The 22,585-nt window shown below is 39.2% G+C and overlaps 1 protein-coding gene across 1 annotated transcript in view; it reads right to left on the bottom strand.

The window, feature by feature from the left end:
• Positions 1–2,341: 2,341 nt before the first annotated feature.
• The window catches only part of nbeab (neurobeachin b), a 1,103,372-nt gene continuing 1,083,128 nt past the window's right edge, over positions 2,342–22,585 (bottom strand). Inside the window, exons 55-57 of the mRNA XM_034168398.1 lie at positions 21,482–21,678; positions 17,205–17,356; positions 2,342–3,055 (exon numbers count right to left, since the gene is read on the bottom strand). Of these exons, the coding sequence (XP_034024289.1) occupies positions 2,965–3,055; positions 17,205–17,356; positions 21,482–21,678 (440 nt within the window). The 3' untranslated portion in view covers positions 2,342–2,964. The remainder of the gene's footprint in view (positions 3,056–17,204; positions 17,357–21,481; positions 21,679–22,585) is intronic.

The following is a 22,585-nucleotide window of genomic DNA, read 5'->3' as shown; positions in this document are numbered from 1 at the left end:
AATTTAAAGATGGAAAGGAGTAATGTTTCACACTTTTACACCGTGGGTGAGTCCGCAAGATTCCACTGTGCATGTGTGACCCTGTGTGCAGAGACGACAGGGGGATTGTTGCTTTGATTTTTACATCTTCAAATGTTTAAGTTCATTCTTTTGTTACAATATTTGCTGAAGTTGATCTGGTTGTGTTGCACATTTTATACTGTTATATTTAGGATCAAACTATTTCAGATGGGATTTCATGAGCCTCAGCTTACTTTCTATTCAGGTGTCTAAAAATTTTTTTTTTTTTTATGTACAGTGCATCGAGAAAGTACTCACGGCGCTGCAGTTTTTTCCAAATTTATGTTGCAGCCGTGTTCCATAAATGGATGAAATTCATGTTTTTTCCTCAAAATTCTACATACAATAGCCAATAATGATGATGTGAAAAGGTTTTTATGAGATTTTTGCAGATTTATTAAAAAAAAAAAAGAAAACAACTAAGAAATCACATGTACATAAGTATTCACAGCCTTTGCCATGAAGCTTAAAATTGAGCTCAGGTGCATCCTGTTTCCACTGATCATCTTTGAGATGTTTCTACACCTTAATTGGAGTCCACCTGGGCAGAATTCAGTTGATTGGACATGATTTGAAAAGACACACACCTGTCGACATACATATAAGGTGCCACACTTGACAGTCCATGTCAGAGCACAATCCAAGCATGAAGTCAAAGGAATTGTCTGTAGCCCTCCAAGACAGTATTGTCTTGAGGCACAAATCTTGAGAAGGGTACAGAAACATTTCTGCTGCTTTGAAGGTCCCCATGAGGACAGTGGCCTCCATCATCCATAAATGGAAGAAGTTCGGATCCACCAGGACTCCTCCTTGAGCTGGCCGCCTGTCTAAACTGAGTGATTAGAGGAAAAGGACCTCAATCAATGAGGTGACCACGAACCCAATGGTCACTCTGTTAGAGCTCCAGTATTCCTCTGTGGTGAGAGGAGAACCTTGCAGAAGGACAACAATCTCTGCAGCAATCCACCAATCAGGCCTGTATGGTAGAGTGGCCAGATGGAAACCACTCCTTAGTAAAAGATGCATGGCAGCCTGCCTGGAGTTTGCACGTGAAGGACTCCCAGACCATGACAAACAAAATTCTCTGGTCTGATGAGACAAAGATTGAACTCTTTAGCATGAATGCCAGGTGTCATGTTTGGAGGAAACCAGGCACCATCCCTACAGTGAAGCATGGTGGTGGCAGCATCATGCTGTGGGGATGTTTTTCAGCAGAAGGAACTGGGAGACTACTCAGGATTGAGGGAAAGATGAATGCAGCAATGTACTGAGACATCCTGGATGAAAACCTGCTCCAGAGTGCTCTTGACCTCAGACCGGGGTGACGGTTCATCTTTCAGCAGAACATAAACCGGGAGCAACCGAATGAGCAACAACATGAATTTACTCCATTTAGGAATAAGGCTTTAACATAACAAAATGTGGAAAAAGCGAAGTGCTGTGGATACCTTCTGGATGCACTGTATCCATTTCAAGATTTCGATAGTTCTATGCATCAGTTCACCTCAGTTCTGAACTTGAATTTTTGTTATATGGTCATCAATTAGCATGAAATATGGTCAGAAGTTGAACCAGTGTTACTTGATCGCTGTGTGCTTAGTAGAAGAAAAGCCAGTATGTTCAACCATACAGGTAAATTGTATTGTTGCTGCACCCCACTTGGGGAGAAATTTACTACATGTCGCTCTTTAGTCTCACCATGCAAGTTTCAGTCTATTTTGAGATGGTGGATTTGTTCTTGTGCTTTGGCTTCTGGTAGTGATAGCTCTGTTTATGCACTGAGCAGGTGAATCCAGCGTCTCTTTTCTCCTCCAAAAAGGCGACTTTAGCACTGAAGGTCACATGGTTGCACGGGGTCTCAACCAAATGAGGGGCGTGATTATATTTCTTGCCAGCCCAGTCTCACGTTTTTTTCGTACTCCCGTCACAAAATGATTCAAATTTTCGTGACAGGGTTTTTTTTTTAAACTCACTATTACTAATCCTACTCCTATCCCCAACCCTAACCTTAACCATAAACTAACCCTACTCCTTCCCCTAACCCTAACCATAACCACCCCTGACCCCCCCTCCCCCACTGCACTTTTAATTACGTGTACCCGTCACGGAATGAATTAGAATAAATTCGTGCTCCCATGACAACAATTTTGCACTTTTCATGACAATATGATGAACCAATAAATTAATGTACATTTCGTGCTGCTGAATCACAACAATCCATGAGACTGGGTTGTTCTTGCATTCAGACCTTAATTTTACATAAATATGGAAATATCACGTGTTTTTTGCAAAACTATTTTAAAAATGCTTCACATAGAACAAAGCTCACATCACGTTTGACACTGAAACCTTCCTTAGACATTCAAACACAACAAAATAACGTTTGTCACATACATCTGACTACTGTTGGTAACAATGAGCAAACGTGACATTTATTACCAACAAAGATCTGAAGTGCAACAAAGACAATCTGCACATTAATATATGATGGAAACATGTCTACTCTAACAGTATTTGTCTTTTTTCAAGCCTTTATTGGTGTAAACTGTACACCATGTATATTTAGAGGGATTGTTCTAGAAAATTCATCCAAATGAGATATGTGTCAATCATACAAATGTCGTACAAATGTCCATAACAGAGGATTTGCTTTATATTCACTTTCAAGAGGAACAAAAGGTTGAGAAAAGATAAGGATTTATTTTGTAAAGTTGGCATCGGACTGTGTTGACTGAAGCTGATTTCAGCCTCTCTTTGACTTGGTTTGGAAAATGCTTTAGCTGGTGATCAGGCAAGATGTTAAAATGAACAGAAAATTGTGTTCGGTAAGAGGTGAACACATTTTAAGACCATATGCTGATGTTGCTCCTCCTCGCTCACTGTTTAGATCTTCTGTGACTCTCCTCAGTACCTGTTCCGATGCTCAAAGTGCCACCGGTTGAAATCGATGTTAAATGCCACAATGCTGCCAGAGGCCATGCCTGTGATCAATGTCCTACAAAAATAAAGAAATAAGTAATTTAAAATCCTGCATTCAACAAGTTAGAAAATATACAACACTCAAATGAGAAAAATACAAATGTGCAACCAAAATAACATTTAATCTCAGAAGTTTGATACTATGTGCAGTAGAAGTGCTAAAAATCAACAACAAACAAACAAAAAAAACCCAGTGAAACCAAAAAAATCCATATTTTTGCATGTACTAAAATGTGGGCTATATACCACAAAACAACTTGATGTTTGCAACATTGATTATGAATTACATTTTGCTCATATTCAGTTGTTGGTATTTAATATGACCAAAATGCAATTAAGAACTTCAGGTTGAATGTTCAGCCATTATCCGAATGTTCGGATATTATTCTGTCTTTTTAATTTTGTGTGTTTTCTTCTATACCTATATGAGAATTATGAGAAAACCTGGCAGGAATGTACCAGGATTTAAACTGTATTGTGATCTTGAAACAGTGATTTGTACTGAACCGTGAGGGAGACGTACTATTATGTACCTAATGTACACTATAATTTAAATGCGAAATGATTCAAAATTGTATCACCTCTCAAAAGCTGTTTTTGTTTAATCTGATATGTAGAGTGCTTTCTCTTAAGATTAATCAACACACTTCTACATTATCACTTTTATAGTATGATTTTTTTTTTTTAAGAAATGTCAGGGGATGGATACAAGTCAAGTCACTGACCATCAAATCCATTAAATCACTTAGAAACAAATGGAAACATTATCAGACTGTTTTGTTTGTTTTTATGAAAAATGTGTGTATTGATAGGTATAAATCGTGCTTATATACAATAGGTATTGTATAGGGTTGTATATATATAAATGTGATAATGTATTGCATGTATAGAAAGTGATGTGTGAAGTGATGATGAAGTGTATGGAGTTTTAAATAGGGATACCATTCCTAAATTTAGGGATACCATTCATGATTTCTTTTTTAATGATGCAATGCTCAGCGGCGTGAAGCTCGCTCATGGTACAGGGAGTCCCAAAAAGGAAGTGCCAAATTTTGAGTCCACAGTGAAACAGGAAATGTCAAACACTTCCTGGATTCCACGATCCGAGATCTCGTGGGATCTTGTGGGGATTCGGTGGCAAGTTGAGACTGAAACAAAAAGTGCCAAATTTTGAGTCCACAGCGAAACAGGAATTGTCAAATGTTGGACACTTCCTGGCATGGGCAGAGCTAGAGCAGAGGCCAAGGTTGCACTGGACTCACCTGAAATGTGATTGGACACAGATGTTTGACATGTCATGGCACAGCACGTCTGGTTGAAAAGAGCTGCATTTTGAAATCAGTGACACATATTGACTGCTAGACACCCCTCCTGTACAGTAGCTGGTCAAGTTTTAGAGATTTGCTTTCAGTTTCAGTTTGAGGAAGATAATTTTAGAAATTTTTATTACCTCCGCCAAGGAGGTTATGTTTTCGGTCGCGTTTGTTTGTTTGTCTGTCTGTCAGCAGGATAACTCAAAAGGTTTTGAACGGATTTTGATGAAATTTTGTGGAGTGGTTGGAAATGACAAGAGGAACAAGTGATTAAATTTTAGTGGTGATCCGGCTCACGATCCGGATCCCGATGCTAATGCGTTAGCATGTCTATGGCATTTTCAATGTTAAAAGTTAGCATTAAGCAGTTGCAGCTGTCATCACGTTCGGGTGCATTTGTTTTCAAATTGTAATATTTCTTGAATTTATTTCTGTTTATATATTAATAATCTAATGATTATTACATATAATTTTATAGAAAGAGACAAAAACAAATAGATCACTGTGCCAAGGAGGGAATCTCTTAAGGGTCAGTGACCCTATGGCCTTGTTTAGAGAAGTGTTTCATAAATGTTAAAAATTCATATATTTGCAGTTTAATTGAATAATACATTGAATTTTGTCTCTTATTTGTTTTTGTTTATAAGCACATGCAATATCAATATCAGTGCTCAGATGACAGTAGCTTCTGGGAAAGGTGCAAGTTGCAATAAACTGCGATGCCAAGCGCTAAGGATACATGCTATCCAGCCACAGCAGATTAAACTTTTTTTACTACTGAGCAAACATCATTGTTAGACTTTTTTAGGTTCAATGATTCCACGGCGTGTAGATGTTATGGCGTCAGTGACCCCATGGCCTTGGCGGAGGTTTGCACTCTCTGAGTGCTTCTAGTTCTTTGTATTTTTTTGTATTTATTGTATTTGAAATGGCATAAACAAATTAAAATGTGGGAAATGCCACGTGTTCTAATAATTTTGGAGGGCACTGTATTCTAACCTTATGATGAGTGCAAAATGAGTGTGATATTATAACTGTTTTGTTTAAGAATGTTTAATTTTCACTATTGCTGCACTTTGTGTAAAATCATAGTCATATCGTATATCATATTGATATGACAATATTGAGATATGTTAATTTGGCTATATTGTACAGCCCTACTGTCAACTAGCTGAAACCCCTGAATATTAATTTACATCTACATTTAAAAAATACTTAAAGTGGCAGGGGGTTAAGAGTGCTGTAATTAAGGGGGTCTGGGGGACGGAACCCCCAGGAGCTGAAAGGCAAAAAAAAAAGAAAAATGCTCCCCCCAGACCCCCTGCCACCTTTTTAAGGTGAAAGGTTTTAGCCATGCTAATGCTCCCCTGAAGCATTTGCTCCAAAAAAAAAAAAAAAAAGTCTGAAGGTCCTAAATGACATGGTGAGATGCTGAAGAGCTTCGCTCGTTCATATACATGAACGAGCAACATATACATATTATGGGAATTATGGTGAATAGATTAAAAAAAGTGGGAGGAATAAATAAGTGAAAACTTCTTCCTGCTCCTTGTTGAACATGGAATTTGTAATTTTATGTTGCTGTTTGAAGTCCTATTATTTCATAAGATTCCTGAAATTTAGTCGAGGCAACAGGACGTCTTGTTCATCTGGGAATATTGGACCCCACCCTGGAGGAGTATATGTGGGTGTTGGATGAGTGGCAAAGCTTTACCCAGATAAACAAGAAGTTTGATGTTTTCTTGTTTGAATATCCCTCTCTGCTCCATTGCACCATGAAAATGTGACTGGTGGTGCAACAAACAAAAGTTGTACAAGACACAGTTCATCTCAACACAGCCACAGAAGCCTATAAAGCCTGGTTCACACGACAGGATTTTAAAATTATCTGTAGGTTTCCAAAACCTTAGAGACCACACACATGAAGATAAAAAATCATGGATCTAACAGGTTTGGTTGTACAGTGTGTGGTGTTCAGCCACACGGTAAGAACAACACCACACACGAACAGATTTCACACACGAACATTTACAGTTCAGACAGGAAATCTCGCAAAATCTCTCGAGATTAAACGTGACTTCAGAGTAAACAAACGGAGGTACTTTGTGGACTATTTACCACAGAGGGAAAAAAACGATAGAAAAAGAAAAGGTGTTCTTTAAAGGAATGGAGACAGCGCGACCACCGGACTTTCTGGTAAGTCAGAACAGCTGTTTTGATTTTATTTTCCGCTCCGTACGTTCGTCACCTCACTTTCTGATTGGCTGCACGTCACATTCAGCAGGCTGTGTGCTCGTTTGTGGTCGGAAGACACAACACACGCTGCGATATCGGGCCAAAAAAATCCAACATGTTGAATATCCCCAATTTGCGATCGGAGCGCTCCTGACGCCCTTCCGAGCAGATCAGAGCGCTCTTAACCCACCACACACGGCAAGAATATCTGATAAGATTAATCTTTAGCATCATCACGATTGTCGGGGCGTCCTTAAGATTGTCGGAAGGGGAAGATCGGGTCCGATATCGGCCTAATTATCTTGCCGTGTAAACCCGGCCTAACTCTTTAGAGTTTTTGTGGGTTTCTTTGGTGGCTTACATCACTCATTCCTTTCTTGTACATTCACTCAGTTTTTGAAACCTGCCTACTCCAGACAGATTTACCACCATAATATTTGTATTTCTCAATGTGGTGTAAATGAAGTCCAAGACATTTTTCAGTGACTTGGAAATATTCATGTATCCATCCACTGACTTTTCTAAAGACATTTTCCTGTAAAATATCAATCAAATATCATGTTTGCCCAAATTCATTATGGTCTTATAATACAATTGGCTGTAATTCCAAAATGTTTAATGCAAAATTCTGTTAAACCCTTTGAGTTAAAGCTGAAAGTCCTCACTCCAAACACACCTTCTTTCTTTTGCTCTCCGTTGTGGTGGTGTTGCAATGCAAAATGGTAAAAATTGTCACTGTCCAATTACTTACAGACCTGACTGTATATAAAACCTATATTTACTGTTGCATATTAATCAGGTGGAAGGATCCAACCACTCAGAAGCCAGGCATCTAATGGAACACTTCTTACAATGTTGATCATATTATTGCTCTCTTTTTCATTTCAGTTGGGATCAAGTTGATATAAATTGTTAAAATGGCTGTGCTGGTGGATAAAATGTGCAATAGAGGCCATCGGAGGCTGTGATTGTAAATTACCAGGTTCCTCTGACTACTCAAGTGGCTCACTGAGGGCCCGTGTTGCTGTGCTTCCCCTTTGCCCTCATGTCTGCTATAGACTGGTATGTGGGAACAGCAGCTAATTTCACAGGGTCGTCTTATAGTGCTACAGCCTGAGGGCTTAAACACTGCAGAACAATGAACAGAGCTGCAGCAGAATGCCCCTCTGTAAATGCATGGACCAAACATGTTAACTACATCCACTCATTGAGGAAAATCCCTCGATTTTAACTGAATCAAAGGACTCTTGGAATATTTAATTGATTTGTTAAGCTGTTCATCTAAGACACAACTTAACACTGTAACATTTGTTACTCCAGTACTTTTAGCATACATGTCAACCTATACGGATTGTCTGTAAATTATACGGATTTTTCCTAATTTCAGACTCATACGGACGTACAAATAAAGTCTTACGGATATTCAGGGTTTGGTCTGCAGAGGGTCTGTAATCAACCGTTTCTGCAGCGCGACTCCACTTTGATGCGTGAGCCATTGAAGCAATGCTTCGAACCACTGGCTCGTGGTTCTTTGATTCGCTGCTCTTCAGAAGCGGCAAGTCCACTAATCCTCTCAAAGCCATCAGAAAATCGTGAGTCGCTTTTGTGTGGATTAAAGTCACTAATTGGGACTCTTGTCATGTTGTAGTCAAGAAACGAGAATCGTCCTCTGTTCCGTTGACACAAAATTGCCACTTTAAATAAAATGACACCTCTTTCCAAACGCTGTAATACAGAAAATAAACTACAATCGACTCTTTTTTTTCTTCCCAAACTGAGATGTCCTGTGTTCTTTATGAATTAAACTGATGCTGACATACAGCACTGCCAGCTGTAAGAGCTCAGCTCATATATATGGAAAGACATTCATGCCAAAATGTCTGAAAGGAAATGCTTTTGACAAGAAGTACAGATTTTATTTCTATTTATGTCCAGAGATCAAGGATCCACCATGTAGAGTTTATTATGTCCAAAGTTTAAGGATCCAGTGACCAATTTCATATTTATTTACTTTAAGACTCAGTAAAATGTTGTTCAATTCAATTTCAATTTAATCGGCTTATAAAGCGCCAAATCACAACAAAAGCCATTTCAAGGCACCTCACATAGAACAGTTCAACATAAAAAATTAAATAAATAAAAATTAAAAAAATTCAAATGCATAATTAAAAACAGAAGTAAAAGAATAAAACAGATAAAAAATAAAAACTATTCGTAAGAAAGAGAATAAAAATAGGCTTTAAGGCTTGACTTTAAAATGTCCACAGACTCCATCTCCCTCACGGTCGCACGAAGACCGTTCCACAGAGTGGGTGCACAATAAGAAAAAGCTCTTTGACCCGCTAACATAGAAAACCTGTAAAGCCTATTTTTAGTAAACAAAAAAAAAAAAAAATCACAAGAGGTATCGATAAGGGAATCGATAAGGAATTGGATCGATAAGCAGAATCGATAATGGTATCGATAAAATCTTATTGATACCCATCCCTGTCAAACACACGGGGTGAAGTCGAGGATCATTGACATGCCCGTCTGCAACATCGGCACTGGCGAGGCGATTTTCGATACACTTGATGAAGTTCTGTGGTATGTTTTATTTTGTTCATTATATTCTATTTATTTTTCATGATTTTATTAATGTATTTCCACTAGTGACACAGTTCTTGTTTCTGTAAAAAATAACTAAATTTGACACATTCACTTCTATAAAATTCAGCTTGATGCATGAATACTAGATCTCTATTGTTTAAAATTCAACTGTGGAGGAAATACTAATATCCTGACTTTAATGTCATTGTGGCAACTCATAATATGTGGACAAAAACCCAGTTATGTGATACCGCTATGCGGTTGTGTGTACTGTAATAAAACTGAGTTTGGTGCGATTTGGAGGTTATAAGGATTTTGTGCTGATTTTATGGATTTTCTCACTTGGTTATACAGGTGGACCCTCAAAGGGGTTGACATGTATGTTTTAGACAGTAGTGTGATTACTTTGATCATGATTTGAAACAATTAAAATCTGTTGTCAGTCTGTTGAAGAACCAAGTTATTGAAGTGCTGAAGGGAGTTTGGTCCATGGCTGTAAAGTGGAATTTGAACATTTATGTGCTTATATCCTAGCCGTGATCCCATGATGTCATCAGTCTCATACACCAAATGTTGCTCATTTCATTCTGATTAATAGACAAAAGTGAGACGCCAAAATGTCTAATCATTGAAAATTCTATAGTTCACATCCAGACTGTGAGTTGGAATGAACTGCTTTGACAATGTGCTGTAGGCTTTGGGAATTTTTAGTCAACAGAAAATTGTCTGATACAGTACAATACATTTAAAATGCTCCATGTCCACCCACACTTTAAAAATGTTGTAGAATATCTTAGATTTGCTGATGGTTCACAATCTCTGATTACTGTCATGATTACATATATCACTTGAGGCAGAAGCAAAATTGTGAAAATAGATCTAATTCTTAATGTTAGAAGAATCCTTTAAAATGTATAGTATTCACACCCAGATCAAAATGATATTGACAAAGGACAGAGCAGAACTAATATCATACTTTGGAGATGGTTTTCGAGTCACTTGGGATGGAAACACGGCACTTTCTCTGAGTTCTTGCTTGCCTCTACTGGTGGTTGGCTCTCACTGCGGTATTGTATCACTTCCTGTTCCGGAGCACAGCGGTGTTTTTCTGTATCTGTTAGCTGTTTAATCTGCGCATTTAGATTGATCTAGTTATCTAGATTACGATTTGTTTCCCAGTGTAATCTTTACGTGCCTTAACTAAAGCACTCCTTCTGCTGAATCACCTCTAAATTATTTACACATTATTCACTTTGCGTGTTTTTAGGAATCCGCTAGGTTAGCGTAGCTACTAGCTCTTAGCCGATTTAGCATGGCGGCTTCTCCTGTCTCTCCCGCACTTTTCTGCTCTGGGTGTGAAATGTTTAGTTATTCCTCGGCCTCCTTTAGCAGTAACGGTACTTGTAATAAGTGTAGCTTATTCGTAGCTTTGGAGGCCAGGCTGGGCGAATTGGAGACTCGGCTCCGCACCGTGGAAAATTCTACAGCTAGCCAGGCCCCTGTAGTCGGTGCGGACCAAGGTAGCTTCGCCGTCGTTAGTTCCCCCCTGGCAGATCCCGAGCAGCCGGGAAAGCAGGCCGACTGGGTGACTGTGAGGAGGAAGCGTAGCCCTAAACAGAAGCCCCGTGTACACCGCCAACCCGTTCACATCTCTAACCGTTTTTCCCCACTCGACGACACACCCACCGAGGATCAAACTCTGGTTATTGGCGACTCTGTTTTGAGAAATGTGAAGTTAGCGACACCAGCAACCATAGTCAATTGTCTTCCGGGGGCCAGAGCAGGCGACATTGAAGGAAATTTGAAACTGCTGGCTAAGGCTAAGCGTAAATTTGGTAAGATTGTAATTCACGTCGGCAGTAATGACACCCGGTTACGCCAATCGGAGGTCACTAAAATTAACATTAAATCGGTGTGTAACTTTGCAAAAACAATGTCGGACTCTGTAGTTTTCTCTGTGCCCCTCCCCAATCGGACCGGGAGTGACATGTTTAGCCGCATGTTCTCCTTGAATTGCTGGCTGTCTGAGTGGTGTCCAAAAAATGAGGTGGGCTCCATAGATAATTGGCAAAGCTTCTGGGGAAAACCTGGTCTTGTTAGGAGAGACGGCATCCATCCCACTTTGGATGGAGCAGCTCTCATTTCTAGAAATCTGGCCAATTTTCTTAAATCCTCCAAACCGTGACTATCCAGGGTTGGGACCAGGAAGCAGAGTTGTAGTCTTACACACCTCTCTGCAGCTTCTCTCCCCCTGCCATCCCCTCATTACCCCATCCCCGTAGAGACGGTGCCTGCTCCCAGACCACCAATAACCAGCAAAAATCTATTTAAGCATAAAAATTCAAAAAGAAAAAATAATATAGCACCTTCAACTGCACCACAGACTAAAACAGTTAAATGTGGTCTATTAAACATTAGGTCTCTCTCTTCTAAGTCCCTGTTGGTAAATGATATAATAATTGATCAACATATTGATTTATTCTGCCTAACAGAAACCTGGTTACAGCAGGATGAATATGTTAGTTTAAATGAGTCAACACCCCAGAGTCACACTAACTGTCAGAATGCTCGTAGCACGGGCCGAGGCGGAGGATTAGCAGCAATCTTCCATTCCAGCTTATTAATTAATCAAAAACCCAGACAGAGCTTTAATTCATTTGAAAGCTTGTCTCTTAGTCTTGTCCATCCAAATTGGAAGTCCCAAAAACCAGTTTTATTTGTTATTATCTATCGTCCACCTGGTCGTTACTGTGAGTTTCTCTGTGAATTTTCAGACCTTTTGTCTGACTTAGTGCTTAGCTCAGATAAGATAATTATAGTGGGCGATTTTAACATCCACACAGATGCTGAGAATGACAGCCTCAACACTGCATTTAATCTATTATTAGACTCTATTGGCTTTGCTCAAAAAGTAAATGAGTCCACCCACCACTTTAATCATATCTTAGATCTTGTTCTGACTTATGGTATGGAAATAGAAGACTTAACAGTATTCCCTGAAAACTCCCTTCTGTCTGATCATTTCTTAATAACATTTACATTTACTCTGATGGACTACCCAGCAGTGGGGAATAAGTTTCATTACACTAGAAGTCTTTCAGAAAGCGCTGTAACTAGGTTTAAGGATATGATTCCTTCTTTATGTTCTCTAATGCCATATACCAACACAGTGCAGAGTAGCTACCTAAACTCTGTAAGGGAGATAGAGTATCTCGTCAATAGTTTTACATCCTCATTGAAGACAACTTTGGATGCTGTAGCTCCTCTGAAAAAGAGAGCTTTAAATCAGAAGTGTCTGACTCCGTGGTATAACTCACAAACTCGTAGTTTAAAGCAGATAACCCATAAGTTGGAGAGGAAATGGCGTCTCACTAATATAGAAGATCTTCACTTAGCCTGGAAAAAGAGTCTGTTGCTCTATAAAAAAGCCCTCCGTAAAGCTAGTACATCTTTCTACTCATCACTAATTGAAGAAAATAAGAACAACCCCAGGTTTCTTTTCAGCACTGTAGCCAGGCTGACAAAGAGTCAGAGCTCTATTGAGCTGAGTATTCCATTAACTTTAACTAGTAATGACTTCATGACTTTCTTTGCTAACAAAATTTTAACTATTAGAGAAAAAATTACTCATAACCATCCCAAAGACGTATCGTTATCTTTGGCTGCTTTCAGTGATGCCGGTATTTGGTTAGACTCTTTCTCTCCGATTGTTCTGTCTGAGTTATTTTCATTAGTTACTTCATCCAAACCATCAACATATTTATTAGACCCCATTCCTACCAGGCTGCTCAAGGAAGCCCTACCATTATTTAATGCTTCGATCTTAAATATGATCAATCTATCTTTGTTAGTTGGCTATGTACCACAGGCTTTTAAGGTGGCAGTACTTAAACCATTACTTAAAAAGCCATCACTTGACCCAGCTATCTTAGCTAATTATAGGCCAATCTCCAACCTTCCTTTTCTCTCAAAAATTCTTGAAAGGGTAGTTGTAAAACAGCTAACTGATCATCTGCAGAGGAATGGTCTATTTGAAGAGTTTCAGTCAGGTTTTAGAATTCATCATAGTACAGAAACAGCATTAGTGAAGGTTACAAATGATCTTCTTATGGCCTCGGACAGTGGACTCATCTCTGTGCTTGTTCTGTTAGACCTCAGTGCTGCTTTTGATACTGTTGACCATAAAATTTTATTACAGAGATTAGAGCATGCCATAGGTATTAAAGGCACTGCGCTGCGGTGGTTTGAATCATATTTGTCTAATAGATTACAATTTGTTCATGTAAATGGGGAATCTTCTTCACAGACTAAAGTTAATTATGGAGTTCCACAAGGTTCTGTGCTAGGACCAATTTTATTCACTTTATACATGCTTCCCTTAGGCAGTATTATTAGACGGTATTGCTTAAATTTTCATTGTTACGCAGATGATACCCAGCTTTATCTATCCATGAAGCCAGAGGACACACACCAATTAGCTAAACTGCAGGATTGTCTTACAGACATAAAGACATGGATGACCTCTAATTTCCTGCTTTTAAACTCAGATAAAACTGAAGTTATTGTACTTGGCCCCACAAATCTTAGAAACATGGTGTCTAACCAGATCCTTACTCTGGATGGCATTACCCTGACCTCTAGTAATACTGTGAGAAATCTTGGAGTCATTTTTGATCAGGATATGTCATTCAAAGCGCATATTAAACAAATATGTAGGACTGCTTTTTTGCATTTACGCAATATCTCTAAAATCAGAAAGGTCTTGTCTCAGAGTGATGCTGAAAAACTAATTCATGCATTTATTTCCTCTAGGCTGGACTATTGTAATTCATTATTATCAGGTTGTCCTAAAAGTTCCCTAAAAAGCCTTCAGTTAATTCAAAATGCTGCAGCTAGAGTACTGACGGGGACTAGAAGGAGAGAGCATATCTCACCCATATTGGCCTCTCTTCATTGGCTTCCTGTTAATTCTAGAATAGAATTTAAAATTCTTCTTCTTACTTATAAGGTTTTGAATAATCAGGTCCCATCTTATCTTAGGGACCTCGTAGTACCATATCACCCCAATAGAGCGCTTCGCTCTCAGACTGCAGGCTTACTTGTAGTTCCTAGGGTTTGTAAGAGTAGAATGGGAGGCAGAGCCTTCAGCTTTCAGGCTCCTCTCCTGTGGAACCAGCTCCCAATTCAGATCAGGGAGACAGACACCCTCTCTACTTTTAAGATTAGGCTTAAAACTTTCCTTTTTGCTAAAGCTTATAGTTAGGGCTGGATCAGGTGACCCTGAACCATCCCTTAGTTATGCTGCTATAGATGTAGACTGCTGGGGGGGTTCCCATGATGCACTGTTTCTTTCTCTTTTTGCTCTGTATGCACCACTCTGCATTTAATCATTAGTGATCGATCTCTGCTCCCCTCCACAGCATGTCTTTTTCCTGGTTCTCTCCCTCAGCCCCAACCAGTCCCAGCAGAAGACTGCCCCTCCCTGAGCCTGGTTCTGCTGGAGGTTTCTTCCTGTTAAAAGGGAGTTTTTCCTTCCCACTGTAGCCAAGTGCTTGCTCACAGGGGGTCGTTTTGACCGTTGGGGTTTTACATAATTATTGTATGGCCTTGCCTTACAATATAAAGCGCCTTGGGGCAACTGTTTGTTGTGATTTGGCGCTATATAAAAAAATTGATTGATTGATTGATTGACTTGGGGAGCCACCTTTGTGTTTTATGTTCATTAATGCAATAGTTTTTTGAGTTATTTGAACAGAGAGAGCGTTAACATTAACCATCCTTGTTGTTGGGAACATTACAACAAAATTTACAAACCACCAGAGTTCCATCTTGCTTTACCTAAGAGCTTAAATAAGGATTAAAAAAACCCCTGTCCATTTTGTTTTCATATATTTCATCCTTTGTGATAGTGAAGAGAGAAATCAATCAGACAAATTTTCCTACAGTGCAGGAGCTACTGCATCATAATTGGCACCCTGATAGATTTCTGGGCTGATTGTATAACCTTGAATTTGATGTCAAATTATTCCCAAACTCCAAACCTTTTCTCTTCCATGATGCCACAATTCCATCAAATAGATATTAAACTGTGATCCTTTATGATCTGTTAAATAAATCTCTTCTATAGAACACGTTTGCTATTACTGATATACAGCCGGGGGTATCTCATGATGGTTCAAAAGATAAATTTCTTGACATTTTCAGGAAAACTGTTTGCATGGATCAAATAGAAATCTTGGGTTTATCACATTTTTTTTTTTTAACCGAACATCTGCTTTTTAACCTCAATAATTATTGAGGTATGAGTAGTGACTCAATTTTAATTTTGTCCATTACCAAGGTAACATTTCAGTTTCTGACAGGGTTTCATTAAGGCCCATAGAAACTTGTAGTCTTAAAATATTTTGACACAAAACTGGCACTGGACTACAAGTTGTACTGAGGTTACTATGGCATAACAATCACAGATGCACAATCAGGATGGTCAGTTGAGAAGTTATCAATCAATCAATCAATTTTTTTATATAGCGCCAAATCACAACAAACAGTTGCCCCAAGGCGCTTTATATTGTAAGGCAAGGCCATACAATAATTATGTAAAACCCCAACGGTCAAAACGACCCCCTGTGAGCAAGCACTTGGCTACAGTGGGAAGGAAAAACTCCCTTTTAACAGGAAGAAACCTCCAGCAGAACCAGGCTCAGGGAGGGGCAGTCTTCTGCTGGGACTGGTTGGGGCTGAGGGAGAGAACCAGGAAAAAGACATGCTGTGGAGGGGAGCAGAGATCGATCACTAATGATTAAATGCAGAGTGGTGCATACAGAGCAAAAAGAGAAAGAAACAGTGCAACACTATTATTTCAACAACAAGCAAGATATGGAAGTGACACTGGTACAAGAATAATCTTTTACTCATTGAGCATTGCTACACCAAAAAGTTTTCACCTGCAATTGTAGGCATGCGCAGAAGCGTGCTTAACATAACATGTGCACAGTAACTAACTAAAAGTGGTGGTGCACATGGTCGTGCATTTGAAACAACGTGCTGTTATTGAATTCCTTACAGCGGAGGGTTGTGAGCCCATGAACACTCACTGATGAATGAGTGCTGCCAAGCGCGAGGCCTGTGTGGACGTCAAAACAGTCAGGAGGTGGGCAAGGAGTTAGAAGGGTGAAAATTCAAAGTCGTGCTTTCAGTGCAAAAGGTCTTGATGGCCTAGTCCTTAGAATTTTTGGAACACGGCAACCCTGTCATCTCGTACCCCTATGTGAACACTTTGCAAAAGCAGTGGATGCTTGAAGTTGGTTCATCCTGTAATTCAGTTGGATGGATCTTACCAAATCAAAGGACTGAAAGGAAGCTGAAAGAACACCTGAAGGGACACTCTTACACTGATGATGCAGAGGTGCAAGCAGCTGTGCATCACTGGTGCAGAGAAAAGACACCTGCTTTCTTCTCTGACAGGATGCAAAAACGTATCCGGCATTGACATAAGTGTGTGGAAAAGGAAGTTGACTACATGGTAAAGTAATGACACTGCCTGATAGCGAAATAAAGTGTAGCGTAAGTTTGACCAGGATATCTCTAATAGGAAGCAGCTGGTCCACATTTTCTTCATCAACTCGCATCCAATAGGAAACACACGATTTTAAAATATGTGACCTCCTCCACCCTCCATCCACCAGATTGTCCCTGTCTGACACTAGGGTAGGCTCCACCCCTGCCTTCATCTGATGACAGGATTAGAGATCAACTTATTCCTTCACAGTCAAGACCAGGACTGGCCCTAGAGACTGTCCTACTATTTTGTACAATATTTCTGTGGATTAAATATTTACTGTTTCTACTATCCTGAGTCTTAATGGCAGAACATTCCAAGCTTCAAGCAGAAATACGATATCTTTTTGAAATAACTGTGTCAGAGGCAGCTGACCCTCATCGAAGCTTTTTAAAAAGTCTAAATGCTCATCAAGGTGAAATAAATTTTTCTCCTGTCTACAGTGCAATGGGTAATATATGACCTCTGACCTTTGATCGTGAGATAGATCCATGGCTCGAATGCCAGCGTCACAGCCCGGGTAGATGTAGAGCTGCTTGAAGTCACATGCCTGCCACACCTCCACAACACCGTTGTCTCCTCCTGTCACTAGGTTGTGGCCGTCACTGCTCAGGAGCATGGCCTACAATGGGAAGCAAGGAACACTTATTTTTGCCTGAAAACTGACACTTGTAGGGACAAAAGTGAATATAAAATGTTTGAAGCTGAGAATGGTCATGTGATTTTATTTATTTATTTATTTTTTCAATTAATTTAGCAACTACTGCAGTGCCCGTAGGAAGTTTGTATTCCTATAGAAAATTGGGAGCTTAAGTACATTTTTCATGGATGGTCGTATGAGGCTGTGTTTGAAGGTGGGATCTAAAAAGAAGTGTACTTGCTCTTACATAGTTTTAACAGACAAAGCGTGCATTAGTTAAGATGTGGTTGACATTAAGATACAAACAGATACGCAAATACAGTAATTTTACGAAAAAGATTGCCATTCATCCAACATGGACAAACATATACACACATAAAGACATAGGAAGGAATAAACACAGTTTGTGTACATGAAGCACAAATCACCAGGTGATTTCATTGATGAATTCATCACGTGTGCTGTAATCAGTAAAATCACCTGCTGGAGTTGTTACAAAGAAACCTGCACCCTCTTTTCCCTTTCTGGAGTCAGGTTGACACCTACAGTAGTGTTCAGAATAATAGTAGTGCTATGTGACTAAAAAGATTAATCCAAGTTTTGAGTACTTTCCTTACATGGGAAACAAGGTACCAGTAGACCAAGCATTCATGATATGCACACTCTTAAGGCCATGAAAATGGGCTATTAGTAAAAAAAAGTAGAAAAGGGGGTGTTTACAATAATAGTAGCATCTGCTGTTGATGCTACAAACTCAAAACTATTATGTTCAAAGTGCTTTTTTAGCAATCCTGTGAATCATTAAACTAGTATTTAGTTGTATAACCACAGTTTTTCATGATTTCTTCACATCTGCGAGGCATTAATTTTGTTGGTTTGGAACCAAGATTTTGCTCATTTACTAGTGTGCTTGGGGTCATTGTCTTGTTGAAACACCCATTTCAAGGGCATGTCCTCTTCAGCATAAGGCAACATGACCTCTTCAAGTATTTTGACATATCCAAACTGATCCATGATACCCGGTATGTGATATATAGGCCCAACACCATAGTAGGAGAAACATGCCCATATCATAATGCTTGCACCACCATGCTTCACTGTCTTCACTGTGAACTGTGGCTTGAATTCAGAGTTTGGGGGGTCGTCTCACAAACTGTCTGCGGCCCCTTGGACCCAAAAAGAACAATTTTACTCTCATCAGTCCACAAAATATTCCTCCATTTCTCTTTAGGTCAGTTGATGTGTAACCTCTTCTGCACATGTGTTTTATTTAACAGAGGGACTTTGCGGGGGATTCTTGCAAATAAATTAGCTTCACACAGGCGTCTTCTAACTGTCACAGCACTTACAGGTAACTCCAGACTGTCTTTGATCATCCTGGAACTGATTCTTCTATCCATTTTGATGGTTGTTTTCCATTTTCTTCCACGCGTCTCTGGTTTTTTGTCCATTTTAAAGCATTGGAGATCATTGTAGATGAACAGCCTATAATTTTTTGCACCTGCATATACGTTTTCCCTTCTCCAATCAACTTTTTAATCAAACTATGCTGTTCTTCTGAACAATGTCTTGAACGTCCCATTTTCCTCAGGCTTTCAAAGAGAAAAGCATGTTCAACAGGTGCTGGCTTCATCCTTACATAGGGGATACCTGATTCACACCTGTTTGTTCCACAAAATTGACAAACGCACTGACTGAATGCCACACTACTATTATTGTGAACACCCCCTTTTCTACTTTTTTTTACTAATAGCCCAATTTCATAGCCTTAAGAGTGTGCATATCATGAATGCTTGGTCTTGTTGGATTTATGAGAATCTACTGAATCTACTGGTATCTTGTTTCCCATGTAACAATAAGAAATATATTCAAAACCTGGATTAATCTTTTTAGTCACATAGAACTACTATTATTCTGAACACTACTGTATGGTGCTGTGACCTTAACGGTGCGTCTGTTTGTCAGTTTCATGTCCTTAAAGGCCTCATGATTGAAATTCGGGGTGCAACTAATGATTATTTTCACAATCAAATTATTGAGAAAATAATCAACTGATTAATTGATTAGTTGCTAGATCCATGAAATGCCAGAAAAATTGTGAAAAATGTTGATAATCGTTTTCTGGGGCACAAAATGATGCCTTCAAATTTGTTTTCTTATTTTTGTTTTGTCCACTGCCCAAAGGTATTCTTCTTACTGCCAGACAAAAAGTAATGAACTAGTAAAATACAACAGAAAATATCCACATTTAGGAATCTGAAATCAGAGAGTTCGGTTATTTAAACAAAAAAAAAAATCACTCAAATGATTAATCAATTGTTTATTTGTGAAGGGACAGTGCAAGTATCACCATACAGTGAAGTAAACAAGACAGATTATAGCCATCAGCTAATTTCCATCTGTTGTCCCTGAGATGTTCCACAGCATGTCTTTGATTGTGGGAGGAAACCAGAGTGACAAGAGGAAACCCACAAATACACAGGCACAATATGCAAACACTACGCAGAAAGGGCAGGAAGCGATCCTACCACCTTCTTGCTGTGAAGCATCAGTGCTTACCCCTAAGCCATCAATTATCAAAATAAGTGTTGATTAATTTAAAAGTCAATTTAAAAATTGATTAATTGTTGCACCACCACTGATGATCTATAAGACTTCATCTAAAACACAGTGCTGGTGCATTTGTCAGTGTAATTACAATAGAAAATAAGGCACAGGGCACAAAGGGTTATATTTAGTCTTTTAATTTTGTGCCTAACATGAATTAAATCACTTGTATTGTTGTCTATGATTCTGTTATGAAGTTGTGCATGCTTGATTCTGGCGCATTACTATTTAAAAGGTGACTGGGGTGACAGAAGTAAGAGGTTTTCTGGTGAGGAAATGGATCTGCAAGCAAAGTGTCAAAATGTGACAGATCATTTACAGGACCAGCATCTACCAAAACTCCTCCCCCATCAGGCACAAACACCTCTTATCCTACCCCAATATTGGTGCTCTGCAAACCCGGGGGAGAGCATGGTATGAAGCAGAGTTATTCAATTTTTGAATTTTCAATTCAGGCTCATTTTAGTTTGATGCGTGAATAGGGGTATAAGTGCCCATGTGTATCCCTGTGTGTACACACAGAGTGTATGTACATCACTACCCATCTACGTAAGGTGTGTCTGAATATTGCACCATATAATTACCAGAAAAGGTCTGTTCTCAACTTTACATTGGATTTTTGGTGGTATCCAGTTTGTACTGCCTAAAGACAGCAGTGCATGAGCAGTGCACTTGACCACCCTTCACTTTAAGACCAACACATCCACGGACACACCACAGTGTCTGTAACACCCTAAAAATGCCAAATGTGTCAATTGAAAACTAGAAGCACTCAGAGAGTGCAAACCTCCGCCAAGGCCATGGGTCACTGACGCCATAACATCTACACACCGTGGAATCATTGAACCTAAAAAAGTCTAAAAATGATGTTTGCTCAGTAGTAAAAAAGTTTCATCTGCTGTGACTGGATAGCATGTATCCTTAGTGCTTGGCATCACAGTTTATTGCAACTTGCACCTTTCCCAGAAGCTACTGTCATCTGAGCACTGATATTGATATTGCATGTGCTTATAGACAAAAACAAATAAGAGACAAAATTCAATTTATTATTCAACTAAACTGCAAATATATGAATTTTTTAACATTCATGAAACACTTCTCTAAACAAGGCCATAGGGTCACTGACCCTAAAGAGATTCCCTCCTTGGCACAGTGATCTGTTTCTTTTGTCTCTTTCTCTAAAATTGTATATAATAATGATTAGATTATTAATATATAAACAAAAATAAATTTAAGAAATATTACAATTTGAAAACAAATGCACCCGAACGTGATGACAGCTGCAACTGCTTAATGCTAACTTTTAACACTGAAAATGCCATAGACATGCTAACGCGTTAGCATTGGGATCCGGATCGTGATGCGGATCACCACTAAAATGTAATGACTTGTTCCTCTTGTCATTTCCAACCACTCCACAAAATTTCATCAAAATCCGTTCAAAACGTTTTGAGTTATCCTGCTGAGCATGATGTAAGATATGGTCCCAGTTCTTCTTACCCTGGTGGAGTCATTGATTTCCATCTGTGCCAGCAATTTTCCATTAATGCTGAAGTTGCAGAAGCAGCCCCTGTCGTAGTAGATGATGCAGTGACCCTCACTGGACACCGAAATGAGACGTGGGTTCTGATAGTGGTCCGGTCCCTCCAAAGCCCGCAGCAGGTCCCCTGTGATGGTGTGGACTAGACAGGGGCCCTCTGACAGGACAAAACACACACACACATTTTAAAAGAGAGAACAACAAACTGCATGGAACAAATATGAACCTGACTTCAAAAACATTTGGACAGGGTGTGAAATGCAAGTAAAAATTAAAATAATTGACTTGTAGATTGGGTTTAAATTGTGTGCTAATAATTTTGCTTATATCTTTTCTTTCACATGTTTTTATGTCAAGTTATGGTGTTCACATGAATGCATACGTAAAGTTTATCACAAACACAACAAGCACAAACACAATAGCGTCACGTCCCGGATACAATATTCATGTTATCTCCCAATTTATACCTGACATGTTCCTAAAACACTGGGACAGGAATGTGGTTATCTCTTTAAGAAAAGTGATCAAATCTTGGCTTGACTTCCTATGTGCCTTCTGGAAAATTCTACCTTATATTACACGTCTTCTTTTTAACAAAATTAATTTTCTGTGCCACTCCGCCATGACACTAACAGGTGGTGCAACAGGCGAAAGTTGCTCAATGAATAGTCACAGCCACAGAATGCTATAGCTCCTTTAGAGTTGTCTGGGTGTCTCGTGTGGTGAATGCAATATTTTTTGCTCAGTCCTTTGAATTAAAGCTGCATGTCCACACAACAAGCATATATTGATTGTTTCATTTCAGTTCCAATGTGGTGGTGTGTAGATGTAAATTATAAATACCGTGTCACCATCCAAACAGTTTTCAGGTAGAATTATACATCCCATGATAGACATGCACATAAACAACTTTATGAAACAAAGGAGGTATATCGGCACCATCATCCCAAGGAGGAGTTCTCTGCACACCTGATGAAGTGTGTCATACCAACCAAGTGGTGACATTATGCTTACACAAAAATGGTTAAACTCAAAAATGGTTTAATACCATAAAGTGTTGATAT

The sequence above is a fragment of the Thalassophryne amazonica genome, chromosome 4 (assembly GCF_902500255.1).
Source record: "Thalassophryne amazonica chromosome 4, fThaAma1.1, whole genome shotgun sequence".
Lineage (NCBI taxonomy): Eukaryota > Metazoa > Chordata > Actinopteri > Batrachoidiformes > Batrachoididae > Thalassophryne > Thalassophryne amazonica.
This window is presented reverse-complemented; position numbering and strand designations above follow the sequence as displayed.